At 49.4% G+C, this 14,685-nt stretch overlaps 1 protein-coding gene across 1 annotated transcript in view; it reads right to left on the bottom strand.

Moving 5' to 3' along the window:
• NTN3 (netrin 3) overlaps positions 1–14,685 on the bottom strand; it is an 88,831-nt gene that overhangs the window by 27,580 nt on the left and 46,566 nt on the right. Inside the window, exons 4-5 of the mRNA XM_073362904.2 lie at positions 7,403–7,552; positions 5,906–5,959 (exon numbers count right to left, since the gene is read on the bottom strand). Of these exons, the coding sequence (XP_073219005.1) occupies positions 5,906–5,959; positions 7,403–7,552 (204 nt within the window). The remainder of the gene's footprint in view (positions 1–5,905; positions 5,960–7,402; positions 7,553–14,685) is intronic.

Below are 14,685 nucleotides of genomic sequence, written 5' to 3'. Positions count from 1 at the left end.
GGCCCCACGCCAGACCCTGCACCCCCAGTCGAGAGACCATACCCCCTCCTGCACCCCAACCTTTGACACCTCTCACGAACAAAGGCAGCCAGCATTGCCCAGCAGTTGCCATCCATTCCCCAAAAAGCCACTCACCTTCTCCCCCAGGCGCAGACTGGGAGCATGGAGGGGAGGGAATGGGCACAAGGGAACCAGGCTCCCTAGTGACCAGGTCTGCCAGTCTGGTCCTCTAGCTTCTGTACCTGCTTTCCCCTCCCCCTCCTTTCCCTTTCAGCAGCTGTTGGGGGGATCCAGGATTGATAACCTAAACAAGAGCATGTTTCCCTTTGAGACCCAACCTCGGAAAGAGAAGTCTGAGGTGGACATAGCATGCCAGCCTGGAGGGGTTGCAGAGAGGAGGACAACCCCAAGGGGATGGATGCATACAGACTTGAGAGACACTGACACTGGGGGAAGAGGAATCTGAGTAGAGCAGGGCAGAACAAGAATAGTACTGGATTTTTACTTATTTCATCAAAACTGCATTGCAGTGAAAATTTTATGACCAGCTATGAACCTGAACTGGATTCCTGTGCCCTCCTGGAATGGCCCATGGGTACAGCTCCAGGGAGAAGCAGACCCCAAACCCAATTCATGGGCTGTCCTGTACTCTTGCTCCACCAGTAGTTATGGGCTTGATGTAGCTGGGTTCTCTGGTCTGTTACGTAGGAGGTCAGACAACATGATCATAATGGTCCCTTCTTCTGGTTTTAAAAATCTGTGTATCTAAGAGAAAGAGGGACCTGAACTGGATTTCTGTGGCCTCCTGGAGTGGATTTTGCACTGAAGATACTTGAGTTAGAAGCCGAAAATCCTAAAAATACAACCCCGCGGATAAAACTACAAGCAGCTTAACACGGGCTCACTCCACTAAAGCAAAATAAACACTAAGGTCTCCATCAAGTGTCATTTATTTTTATTCGGCTGAAAATATTAGGATCTGTTTCTAAGACCATCCTATTTGTAAAGCACTGTGGGTGGGGTACATCGATTAACTCCTCTCAAAGTGTAACTCAAGACTTGGGATCAACACTTACGGAAAAAAACATTTGTTTCCTTTCCAAAGTGTCCATTCTTTGATGTTCCTGATTAGGACTTTTAATGTCCAAAAGCAAAAAGCTTCTATTTCCAAGTGACCTGGGAAGTTGTCTTGAATTTATTCCCTGCAATCTTTCCTGCCCAACAATGAAGACCAAAGAAATTATTTCAGATTCCCCACCTTCTTCTCACCAGAGGTAGGGATGAAAAATGGAGCCCCTGAATGGCAGAGTGGACTGCATCAGGGCGCATCTTGTGGTACCAAGCTCAGCCTCTCAAGCAGGAGTTGCTAGGTAACAGTGGATATGTTGGTCACAATTCTCACTATCCCAGCAGGAGGGATTGGACAAAGGACTCCTGCTGGGGGATCTCACAGCTCCTTATCCCATTTCAGACTGGAGGGAATGGGGCAGGAGTGCTGCTTTGTGGAACTCCAATCCTAGCTGCCCCCACTTGAAGGTACTGTCAGGAATGATGTGTAGAAGAGGTGGGGGTAGGTGGCTGTCAGAGTCCCAGTCTCCTCCAGCAGGAGGTGCTTTAGGGAACAATGTAGGAGCACAGGGCATGTTGGTCTATTGTCAGTCTCCCCAGCCAGGAAACACTGTCGAGAATGCATCACAGCCCCTATTATTTGTCCAATTATACTGCACAAGTCACTTGACTTGCAGAGAACTGTCCCTATGCCATGCTTGTTGCATGAAATGAAGCGTAGTTTATAGACACTATAGACTAGGCTACAAAAATATAAATGTCACTCCAGTTTGACATTATGTTGATATACTCTGAGCCAGCTCTTCTTCTGGGGTAAATCACTGCAGCTCCATTGGAGACAGTGGGTCAAAGCCCCAGCTATCGGCATAGCTCCATTACTGTCAATGGAGCCAGGCCAGTTCACACCAGCCGGGAGTCTGGCCCAGGAAAGTATCTTCACTAGTCTATAAAACATGCAGCCAACTCCAGCTCACACTGAAGTGGCTTTCCTTGGAAAAATAAAGCAACCAACACAGTCAATATCTGAATATTTTTTAAAAAAGTGGGCCAGGTGGGGGCCCCACAGATTCATGGGACTCAGAAAATGGCCCAAAGCACTGACATACTGTTGTTGAAGGGTCCACCCTTGAGCCAGGCTGGGAGAAGGGCTTGCAAGAACTCCAACAGCCACGAGCCTAAGTCAGAGGGAGACGTGCAACAACATTCCCACAGAACTCCTAGCACTAAAGAGCAACTGCACAGATGTGCCAGGGGGTGGGGGGACAGAGATTACTAACTCCACAAATGGCTGGGGGGATATGCTGTGGGGGGTCACTCTATGCCCAGTCTGGGTAAGGCACGAGGGGTTGAGGAGGCTGGGAGAGGTCACTAAGGATCCCCTTTGTTCTACACCTCTAGACTTCATGTTGTTGCAGCTACATCCTCCATATGTACCTGGGGGCAATGACCTGTCCATAGGAGCCCATTCACACTAGGAAAGCAGAAGTGGCATGAGATAACCTGGCATCTTGACAACATGGAGGCGTTATGATACAGAAAGCCCATGCTACTCCACCCTGTCAGGGACTTGTCCAAACACATGATCATTACAAGGAGTCTCCTGATCTCAGCCAGCTATTGGGGAAGCTCTGGAGAAGGTGGCTTGTTGACCCTGAGGAGGTGCTCAGCAGCAAGAACATGCATTTGTTGTCCTCTTAGCACCTGAATCCCCATGTGTGCTATCGACCAGGAGCGGAAACTGGGTAGGGTGTCTGCTATTCTCATGCTGAGGTGTATGAGAAGACCAAGGCCTTGAGGAGAGTAGTATGATGGGCAGAAGAAAAAAGTGTCAGAGACCCTTACACTCCCTTCCTCCCCTGCTCTTTGACTAGCTAATAAGGAACACTACAGATGGATACAGAGTGAGTTGGAGGTTGCTTGTGAGACTATTACTATGGCAATAAACACCTCAGAAATACAGGCGACAGACAGATTAGATGGAAGGATTACATGGGGATGGGAAGGAAAATGTGACCTAAAAAACAGTGGCTCCTCTACCACAGTGATGAGGGAAGGAAAGAGATTGCTTTACTTTTCCACCACTGCATGTGGCAGGTCACAGCCAGCAGTAGAGCTAGTCAGAAGACTGGTTTCAGAGTAACAGCCGTGTTAGTCTGTATTCGCAAAAAGAAAAGGAGTACTTGTGGCACCTTAGAGACTAACCAATTTATTTGAGCATGAGCTTTCGTGAGCTACAGCTCACTTCATCGGATGCATACCGTGGAAACTGCAGCAGACTTTATATACACACAGAGAATATGAAACAATACCTCCTCCCACCCCACTGTCCTGCTGGTAATAGCTTATCTAAAGTGATCATCAGGTTGGGCCATTTCCAGCACAAATCCAGGTTTTCTCACCCTCCACCCCCCCACACAAATTCACTCTCCTGCTGGTGATAGAAACTGCTGAATTGGAATTCATTTGCAAATTGGATACTATTAATTTAGGCTTAAATAGAGACTGGGAGTGGCTAAGTCATTATGCAAGGTAGCCTATTTCCTCTTGTTTTTTCCTACCCCCCCCCCCCCCAGATGTTCTGGTTTAACTTGGATTTAAACTTGGAGAGTGGTCAGTTTGGATGAGCTATTACCAGCAGGAGAGTGAGTTTGTGTGTGTATGGGGGTGGGGGGTGTGTGAGAAAACCTGGATTTGTGCTGGAAATGGCCCACCTTGATTATCATGCACATTGTGTAAAGAGTTGTCACTTTGGATGGGCTATCACCAGCAGGAGAGTGAATTTGTGTGGGGGGGTGGAGAGTGAGAAAACCTGGATTTGTGCTGGAAATGGCCCAACCTGATGATCACTTTAGATAAGCTATTACCAGCAGGACAGTGGAGTGGGAGGAGGTATTGTTTCATATTCTCTGTGTGTATATAAAGTCTGCTGCAGTTTCCACGGTATGCATCCGATGAAGTGAGCTGTAGCTCACGAAAGCTCATGCTCAAATAAATCGGTTAGTCTCTAAGGTGCCACAAGTACTCCTTTTCTTTTAGTCAGAAGACTGTCGGCTGGCTGCTATATCTTTCTGGACTCTTTATCCAGACTCAGGCACAAACATGGTAGCACTGAAAGTCGATAGCAGCATGCTTTGTGTAAAAGATTCACCACCTCTATCTATTAATCCCTCCATCCCACAATCATTACTAAGGTATCTGGGAGCCTGGCCCGACTGAGTACTGGCACATCTCAGAGGCACAATTTCTGAAAGAGTTTGAGGAAGTCCAAGCCACCAACTGGAAATCAGACCTGTGCCTCTCTGGGGTAGTGCAAAGCAGTGGAAGTGTCTGGATGTCTAATGAGAAAGACTGTCGATACTTCCCCTTTGAGAGACAATTTACCAGGTCAGGTCTTTGCTCAGGTCACCATCCCTCCATGCTAGCAATGTTGTCAATGCCATTCTATCTCTAATCCCTCTACTTCAGTGCGGATGGGTCTCCTCCAGCAGCATCTCCTCTGCTGCAATATCTGAGACCCTTTCCAGGCCTAGATTTAAGATCTGGGCCTTCAATGGAGATAGGGTCCATCATATTGATGGATGATGTCATGAAGCCTGAGGACAGAAGGCCTTGCTCTTGCTATCATCAGTCTTTGGCTTGTGGACCATGAGGTGCCACTAACCTGCCCACAGGATCTAGCAGGGGTGAGTGGAGTTCCATTAAAACAGTCCTGCTCCTTCCTCTTAGATAGCTCCTGGGACTATGACGGACAGCTGTTTCTCCTTGTCAAAGCATGCTCCTAGGTTTCCCATAGTTATCAATCCTGTTGCCTCTTAAATCCGCTTAACTCAGATATGTGCCTCCTGTGGAAGCTGCGAGACATTATGGGCTTACCATGCCATCGCTATGCAGCTGACACTTGGCTTCTCTCTCCCCTTCCCATCAAGTGTGCACCATCACCTTGCTGTCCTAGCCTCTCAGAAAACAGCTGGCTCAAGCCCAGTCTGGGAGGAAGGAGGCGATGCAGATAGGTGGAGGGAAGCCGTCGGAGGAGCTAGCAACAGGAGGCCAGTCTTCCATTTGGAACCATGGCTGTTCATCTAATCTCAGAAATCAGCTGTAGCCAGCAATGTTGCTGTCTGCTTAGGCAGGCCAGGAGCTCCCCGCTCTCAGGAGAATGCCAAGACAGCAACTATGCCAGGCCCTTGTGTGGGAATGCAAGGATGGGGGGATGCACCCACCCGAGGACCAGGCCCCATCTGGCTCTGAAAAGAGAACTCAACATGTGTCCCAGTGGTGTGAGCTGATCCATTTCTCAACCTGCCACTGGATGGCACAGCTGTGGGATAGATGCCATGGCCTGAGAGCCTTGGAACAAGAACAGCAGATTTCGAAACCACACGTTCCCCAGAGGGAACTGATGCTGCAGCAAAGAGCACTCAGGGGAAATCTCTTGTGTTTGGAGGAGATTAAAGAAACAAACTCCCCTTGAATCCCAGTGTGAGAAAGCACTAGGTCCCCTCCTCCAAAGGGGTGGGCTGCTCTTGGCCAGAGTGCATGCAGGCTGCTAGGACTCCTGTCAAGTTTCTTTGGTTGGTTTCCAAAAATAAATAGGATTTAAAACCTCATTTGCACATTTTATTTTTCGTTGGAGGAGACCTACCTGCTTGCTCTCTGCAACCAAGCTGGGCATGAGGAGACTATTCAGTGCTCAATGCCAGCACATGCTTAAATAAGGGGAGAGTGGGGAGTCCTCCAGGAATGGCAAGGGGAAAATACAATTAGACAGGGATAGCTGCAAGGTGCCCAGATAGTGTTCTTCTTATGTCTTTTGTAAACCGGAATTTAGAGCACTCACCTGCCGGCTCTTCTGTGCTGGTGACCACGGAGGTTGGGTTGATGGCAGGAATCTCTGGAAAAGAAAGGGTGAGATTCTTAAGGAAGTGTGCTTGCTTTCCAACTGCTGGGTTTGTCCAAACCTATACCTTCTCCCCCGTTTCTGCTGGTGAAGAGAGAATCATTGTTAGCAGCAAGAAAGGACAAAGCAGCTCCCCCTGCTGGTTTCCTTTGCTGCTGCCATTGGGACATGCGGGGTACTAAGAGGGGGTGCATCACAACACATCCCCCTTGTTGACTCTGCCAGTCAGGCTAGAGGGAGCCCTGGGAGTCGTAGGGTTCCCCTAGGGATAAGCCCAGGAAAAACACACCCCAAAGGAGTCATATAGAGGATTAACAAGCTTCATTCATGGTGGCCGCTGGTTCTGTTTTCAGGGTGAATCTAGAATAACTCCATTGAAGTCAACGGGCCAAGACCGGCATAACTCTGATGATTTCAATGTAGTTAACACCAAGAGGGAATTTGTCCCACTATATACAGTTCAGGCAGAGCGGTGACTGCTGGGAGCCATGGCAGATAAGTGGCAGTGAGGGACAAGGCCAGTGTGTGCTGTCTCATGTTCTCTGTGCAGCAGCACTGTCTTCCTGCCTCCGCCCTGGCACCAGCCAGTCTCTGGAAGAGATGTTCTCTGCTCAGATATCTCCTCCTCTTCCCAGCCAGTGCTGCTCTCTGGACAAGAGAGCCAGGCCAGGCATCCGCTGACCCTGCTGGGACAGCTCTGCTGTTGCTGATGCAGAGATAAAGAGGAACTGGAGGCTTCCAGGAGACCTTTAGAGAAATCACCAGAGCTGCCTATCTTGGCCCCGAGAGCCATTGCTGTGCTCCCTGCAGCACTGCGATCAGTGGGTGGAGAGAGATGCCAGTTAGCTGACTCTGTGCACTATGGGGCCCCCACTCTGCTCCCTTGTGCTCCTGCAAGGGAGCTGAACTAGGAGCATCCTATTCCCATTGGCACAACGCAGCTGCCACCTTTAATCTCTTCCCACCCCTGGCCTCCCTGGGGCAAGGAGCATGAAAAGACTTTTACAACCTCCCCAAGGCTTCCAGTTCAGCTTCAACCCAGCACTGCTGTGGGAGCTGGGACACTGGCCGGGCTGCCAGTGCAGAAAGCGAGATGGAAGAGAAGGAAGTGAGTAGAGAAAACCTCTTGTGCAGAGTTCCCACATGGCTGCAGGGTCATTCAAAAGATGTTCTCCAGCAGCACAGAGCCCCTGAGTGTATGGATCCACGAGCATGTGGTGCCCCCTGAAGGGGTCCTACCCAACTGCTGCCCCATGCCAGCCCTGCTTAGCTTCTAACAGCCAATGACCTCACAGTCCCTGGCAGCAGGACAGCACTTCGCAGCCCCAGGTAAAAAAATGGCTATAAGATCTTGCACTTGTAAAGATGGCGAAGGAGGAACCGGGGCTCTAGAACACAGGACTGCTGGAACTAGGCATTGCTGACAGCGTTACTCACTGATGCATGGAGCCACAGGTGACCGGCTCTGCTGGTAGCCCTTGGCACAGCGATTGCAGGTGAGCCCTGTCACACCATCTTTGCATGGGCACTGCCCGGTGGTCTGGTTGCAGGTTTTACCAGCTGCACCAACAGGGTGGCAGTCACAAGCTGAGTAAACAAGAGAAAAAGAGAAATGCTGCGAAAAGAAAGTCAATAGATGTATTTCACACACAGTCCTCTGTGCTGAACAGGACATGTCTCTGATAACAGCCATTGCACACAGACTGAAAATTAACAAAATATTTTTAAAACACCATAAATCTGGCTGGGGGTATTACTTAGCTCATTTAGACCCTTCTTTTCTGTTCATTAACCAAGCCTGATTTTCTGTGTATGGGTTTGATGAATTCACTGAACCTTTCAGATAAACAATTTTAAACCGAAGGGCTTCTCACAACTGGCTATTCATGATCTGGTATTCGTGGCATGTGACTGGTCACTTGAATCACATGATGAAGTGAGCTGTAGCTCATGAAAGCTGATGCTCAAATAAATTGGCTAGTCTCTAAGGTGCCACAAGTACTCCTTTTCTTTTTGCAGATACAGACTAACACGGCTGCTACTCCGAAACATGGTATTGTTGCTAATCCCTGATTGGATGACTGAAGTTTTTACGCAGAAAAATAATGAATGGTGACCAGTGACTAATGAAAAATGGCAGTGATTGTCTCTAAAGGTATTTATATGAAGAACAACCCCCCCTCCGAATATCAGGAGCCCATTTGTGTAGGTGAGGGCATGCGTGTGATGTAAGTGCTGCACAGGCTGTTTGCACACATACTAATCGACTGCATAATGAATATAAAGGTAGGACTACAGGGCATTGGCAAAGCTGGGTGGGGCGCGGCACTGAAATAGCAGGGGCTGCTGCCAGTCACGACTGAAGTGCCTTGACAAAACTAGGTAGGAACAGTTTGCAGAACACCTGCCTGCCCTACATCTAGCACCAGCTACAACTAACAGCCTATTGCTTGGATAAACACATTAGCTTCGGTGACAAAACGTAAAGGAGAGGGAGTTTCGAAACTCCCCAGAGGGTTCTCCTGAGAGGAAAGAGCCTTGAGCAATGCAAGTGACATCATGGGACTCTCAAGGCAGGGTGAAACAGACAAGAGTGGGATGGTCCAGGACTGGAATATGGAGAGTTAATTCTCTTCTCACCCATGGGAGAAGGTAGTTCCCCCTCAGTCAGGGATGGGGGTCAACTGGAGAAGCAGCCTCCAGGATCAGAGAAGCATACAGCTGGAATTCCCATCTCATTCCAAGCGCAGGGATCTGCCCAGAGGATGCTCCTACTGTGTGTTTCTTTTTATAAAGGGCTTGGAGCAGGGCATGACCTCTTCTCAGTTAGGTCTCCTCAGGTTCAGTCCCTAGAGCTCAGAGTGTTTGAATTGGCACTTACAGCTGTCTGCCATCCTTCGAGCTTCGGACATCAGAACAGCCAATTTCTCCCACCCCCTTCCCTACCTTAGGGCGAACACAGCTGCAGCTGCTTCAGAGGACCTTGTGGAACCTGGGAGGAATTTCCAGGGGCTCTCCTGCCAGCTGGCCCCATCAATTAGCCAATCGTGAGCAGGCTGGGGGGGCCCAGGGTGAAAGAGAGAGTGTTAAGGCTCATTAAAGGTAACTAATTGCAGCCTTGTGAAAAAGGGGAGGGAGTGAAAAAGGAGGAGAGAGAGAGAGAAATAAAAAAGTTGGGTTCCAGCAGGGGATTTTTAACTTTGGAAAAAATGTGTAAAAACCGATCCTGGTTTCTGTCAGAAAAAGGGAGAACCATTTACAATGCTCTGCTCGTTTTTATTGTTGGCAAGGTGAGGAGTGTGCGTGCCATGGCTGGCGAGCCCAGCATACTGGCAAAGGGGGCAGTGAGCTGGGATCTGCCTGGTGCAGTGCCATGGCCAGGGCAGAGCGGGGGAGAGGAGAGGCAACACCTGTGTCATCGCTTGTGATCCAACCATACCAGTCGCTCAGTGTCTTGTAAGCAACCACAGCTGTGCTGCTCCTAGGCTCAATGGTCTGGACTCCTCCCTCCTGCCTTCCAGCTACTCCTGGCCTCTATGCTATCTCCCTCTCTCCGTCTACAGAGGCAAGAGAGGAGGTCTTGGAGCCTGGAGCAGTGCGTCAATCTCACGGGATGAAAGGTACTGCAATGAATGGAACACCCGTGAGGTTGCAACACTTTTGCTGATGCAGCAGGAATTTGCTGAACCAAACCATTGACACCCTCAAGGAGGAAGCTGAGGGACTGGGATGAAAGCTTCACTCCAGTAACACTGCTTGTATCACAGCCATGCTTAGCAACGAGACCCATCTTCTCATTCTTCCATAGCAATGGGGTGATTCTCTCTCAGATGGGATGAGTGCTAGAACTGGGACTGGAATACAGTTCCCTCCTTACAGGCACGCACACGCACACTTCCATAGTCCAATCTCCCCTCATCAGAGGACACAGCTAAGCTAGAGTCAATCTGAGTCTCCTGTCTTCATTGGAAAGACTCACAGTGGGTCTTTCCCTTTCACTCCCTCATCGCAGGAGCTATACGCAGGGGATGGAAGTGAAGTTATTCCTTCATGGTTCTTGCTTTCGCATCTTCCTCTCTGGCTCTAGAGCCATGGGATGAATCTGAAGTGAGTCTTCTTGGTGATTCCCAGCACATCTGATCTCCAGCTCCATGGGGAGGACCCAATCTGGCTCATTCCCGTGCCCCAGCCCTACAGCCACACGGTTTACTCATTCTGTATTGAGTGCTTGATGGGAGAGTCACAGGAGAGAGAAAAGCTGCTAAACCAGGAGATGACTGTCTCATCAGCCAGCTTAGGACTGGGGCTGTTTAAGAACTGGGAAAGGTATCTTGGTTTCCATCAGTGTAATAGTCAAACGTGACTCCAAAGCCAAACAAAAACAACTCCCCTTGTGCCCCCCCCCAAAGATGTTATCATTTCCCTAATTTTCACCAGATGGGATCTCATTGGAGCACAGCATCCCTGCTCACCAGGCCTTCTCATGCTCAGCAAGAAATGAGAGCATGCAGTGTCTAATGTGGAACAGATGCCTTGGTCCTTATCAGATCTTGGCTGGGATTGGAAACGGACGTGTTTCTGGCAAGAGTATTTGGGGGCTCAGCTGTGATAACAAATGGCAGCAGATGAGGGAGTCCTGGCATGGCATGGGACCTTCAGAAACACGGGACCTTTCTTCAGCCCCAGCATGCTTTGGTGCCAGGACTGTGGGGGCCTGTAACGCCTCACTTAGCAATCCACGGCTTCACTAGCTCTCCTGGAAACACGAAGTAGTCAGCAGAAACCCTGAGAAGACCCCTGGGGCCATGTCCTAGGGGGATCCTGTGTGGGCCCCTGGAGCTGCTCTGCAGCGTGACACTGCCCAGGTCCCTGGACTGGACTGTGGGGTAACCCAGAGCCAGTTGCTCCCTGGAGCCAGTCACATTAGCTCTCACCCAGCTCTATGGCTCTGGCTAGCCCCTGTCCACACAGCTTCTTTAACATGAGGCTTCAATTTGCAGTGAACCCAACCCAGCACCTTCCCCTGAACCTCAGTGGACTGAGTCCATCCCTCTCACTGCTTCATCCCGTCTCCCTTTCCAAGGCTCGGCTCTGCTCCAGACTTCTCACAGGGTAGCCACAACAGTGACATGCTCGCTCTCGAGGGCAGAACTACGGAAACTCCCACCAAGACTCAGCCACCCTCCACGCCAACAGAGTGCTGGGAAATGCCCCTCCAGATGGGCAGAGGGGTCTCACGCAGCAAGACTGAGATGCAGGGATGTTAACTTTTCATTGACGTGATGCAGGTGGTTATTTATCAGCCATCTCTCAATCTAGGGGCTTGAGTGATGTCAACAACTACAGAAGTGATGCCAGAGAGCAACAAACTGTATAACTCATCATGCCAACCCCACTGCTATTGACTCTTAATAGTAATACTACTTTGCCTTTCTCTGGACTAGAGCAATGGGCACTTTCATCTCCTTTCTTGACAGATGCCTGGGATGGCTCAGGCATTTTAAACAACTTTGATGATTCCTCTGGCATCTCTGCCTGTTGGTACAATACATGACTGTGACTGTGCTGCAGGGGTATCATAGGGTTGGAAAGGACCTTAGGAGGTCATCTAGTCTCACCTCCCGCTCAAAGCAGGACCAACCCCAACTAAATCATCCCAGCCAGGGCTTTGTCAAGCCTGACCTTAAAAACCTCTAAGGATGGAGATTCCACCACCTCCCTAGGTAACCCATTCAAGTGCTTCACCAACCTCCTACTGAAATAGTTTTTCCTAATATCCAACCTAAACCTCCCTCACTGCAACTTGAGACCATTACTCCTTGTTCTGTCATCTGTCACCACTGAGAACAGCCTAGCTCCATCCTCTTTGGAACCCCCCTTCAGGTAGTTGAAGGCTGCTATCAAATCCCCCCTCATTCTTCTCTTCTGCCCAGTTCTCTCATCATCTCCTCATAAATCATGTGCCCCAGCCCCCTAATCATTTTCATTGACCTCTGCTGGACTCTCTCCAATTTGTCCACATCCTTTCTGTAGTGGGCAGACCAAAACTGGACGCGATACTCCAGATGTGGCCTCACCAGTGCCAGATAGAGGGGAATAATCACTTCCCTCGATATGCTGGCAATGCTCCTAATAATGCAGCCCAATATACCGTTAGCCTTCTTGGCAACAAGGGCACACTGTTGACTCATATCCAGCTTCTCATCCACTGTAATCCCCAGGTCCTTTTGTGAAGAACTGCCGCTTAGCCAGTAAGCCCTCAGACTGTAGCAGCGCATGGGATTCTTCCGTCCTAAGTGCAGGACTCTGCACTTGTCCTTGTTGAACCTCATCAGATTTCTTTTGGCCCAATCCTCCAATTTGTCTAGGTCACTCTGGACCCTATCCCTACCCTCCAGCGTATCTACCTCTCCCCGCAGCTTAGTGTCATCCGCAAACTTGCTGAGGGTGCAATCCACCCAATCATCCAGATCATTAATGAAGATGTTGAACAAAACCGGTCCCAGAACTGACCACTGGGGCTCCGCTTGATACCAGCTGTCAACTAGACATTGAGTCGTTGATCACTACCCGTTGAGCCCGACGATCTAGCCAGCTTTCTATCCACCTTATTCAATCCATAGTTCTTTAACTTGCGGCAAGTATCGAGTGTTGCTGGGGCACTGGCTGCTCAGCCGTCGGTCTAGAAAGCAGTTCTCCATGTCTTTGCTTCAGACACCTGTACAGTTTCCTTAGTGAGCTTGTTCTATATTTTCCCTGGAATAACTCTAGTTGTGCTCCAGTATCTCAACTGAAAAGCTACAGTTCTGCCATTGCCATTTGACTGCATTTGCCAGTCTGAAGCAGTTTGCTCTGCTGCAGATGTTGTACCTACAAGGAGATTGCCTTGCTTTTCTGCAAGTATTTGAGCACTCTGGGCTTTAGCTATTTGACAAGCCCTTGAAAAATCATCTTTCCTGTTGCTTTTATGGGCAATTTCTTGGATCATAGAATCATAGAATATCAGGGTTGGAAGGGACCTCAGGAGGTCATCATGTTCTCATCCACATCTAGTACAGAGCTAGTTTTGCCTGCTAGAATAGCTCGTAGTCCTATTCTGATGAATATTTTGGGCTTTCTTAACTGCTAGTTGTTGAAATGCTGCCATATAGACACCTCTTGCAGTGCATCAAGTTGACTCATTTCACTCATACCTAAAGCTTGGCTTGCAATTGGAAATGGCAGCGAATCAGGAGTGGTCACCCCTGCCTCCTGACACTTGGAAACCTTCCCCTAGCCACGCACAGGGTGTGATTTATAAACAGCCTTGCTAGTGCACTAAGCAAAATGGACCCTGGTAGGATCCCAGGTACTCCTGCTCTCATGTCCGTTTCAGTGCAAGGCTGAGCTGGAGCGGCTCATTAACTGTGCTGCTCTGCATGAGAATTAGTAGGCAGCTGGTGTGGCAGAGATGTTACAGTTCCCATATGGTGGAAATGTTGCTCCGTATTATATGTATTATGATCACATCTCGAGGGCCCTTCCATTGTGCTGAGCACCATATAACCACATAGATCATCCTGATTACAAAGAGCTTACCATTCAAATTGACAAGATAGAGAACCATGGGAGAAAGACAATAGGATGATCCCTATTTTATAGATGCCGAATGATGAAGTGACTTGCCCATGGTGTCTGTGGTAGAGGAACGGGACCAGGTTCACCTGGGTCACAGCAGAGTGCCTTTACCACAAGACTAGCCTCCCGCTCAACACAGACAATGCAGCAGGGGATGACCCAGTGCAAGCATTCCCCTGGTTTTGTCGAACTTTGTGACATTCTGGGGGTGTTTGCAAATTCTGCCGGCTCTCCAGGAAAACGCACCCAAAAATGTAGCTGGCAAAACACCTGCCTTTTGTTTGCAGTACATACCGGGGGTGCTTGCCTCCCAGGAGAGAGCTGCTAAAGATTCAGCTGAGTATGCAGAGTCATTGTGCAGAGCTCTCCTGGTGAACTGCATGCTGGAGCTCTTCCCTCTCAGTCCCCTCCCTCTTCCTAGAACTATGTAGCCTTCCTTGCCAGCAGGCAAGCTGTGTTTAGAGATTCCTATCACTTCCTCACCTAGCCGGGACTCCTGGTGTTCCCGGTAAGTCTGAATTAGCGAGCGGAATCCCTGTCTAGGATCTAGGAACATGGGAATGTCAAAAGCCACTGGGAAGAAGGCCATCTCTGCCCCTCTTCTGCCTGGCTTGTAGGCCCTCAGCAGCAGCACAACCAGCCCTGCAGGATCTGTCCCGAGGAGCAACAGGGTAAGCAAGCAGGCTTCCTTTGTGCATCACAGGCTGCAGCTTGGCTATAAAATCACAGCAGAATTGCCTCTGAATGGATACTTTCCATCAGCCTAATACTCTGCAGTTACGTTCTGTGAGGATATCAGAGTGGGACTGTCCCAACAGACTTCAAGCTGCTGCTTTTGCCATATGGATTAGGCAGTCAGAACTGTGGCACACTTCATTGGAGGAGACCAGGGCCTCTTATGCTACCCTGCCCTCATCTCCAAAAATAAAGAAGCCTGAAAGACAGCCAGGGGAGGAAATGCTCAGAGTTCCTCCCACGACTCAGTGTGGAAATAAATCTGCCTGGTCCTTTGAATACTCATACTCACTCATACACACACTGTCTAGTGTCTTCCTGTCTGTCTGACAGGCTTCCACAGCAACTTGTCTGTGTGCACACACGGG

The sequence above is a fragment of the Lepidochelys kempii genome, chromosome 10 (genome assembly GCF_965140285.1).
Source record: "Lepidochelys kempii isolate rLepKem1 chromosome 10, rLepKem1.hap1, whole genome shotgun sequence".
NCBI lineage: Eukaryota > Metazoa > Chordata > Testudines > Cheloniidae > Lepidochelys > Lepidochelys kempii.
The sequence above is the reverse complement of the archived record's forward strand: the minus strand, read 5'-3'. Positions and strand labels throughout refer to the sequence as shown.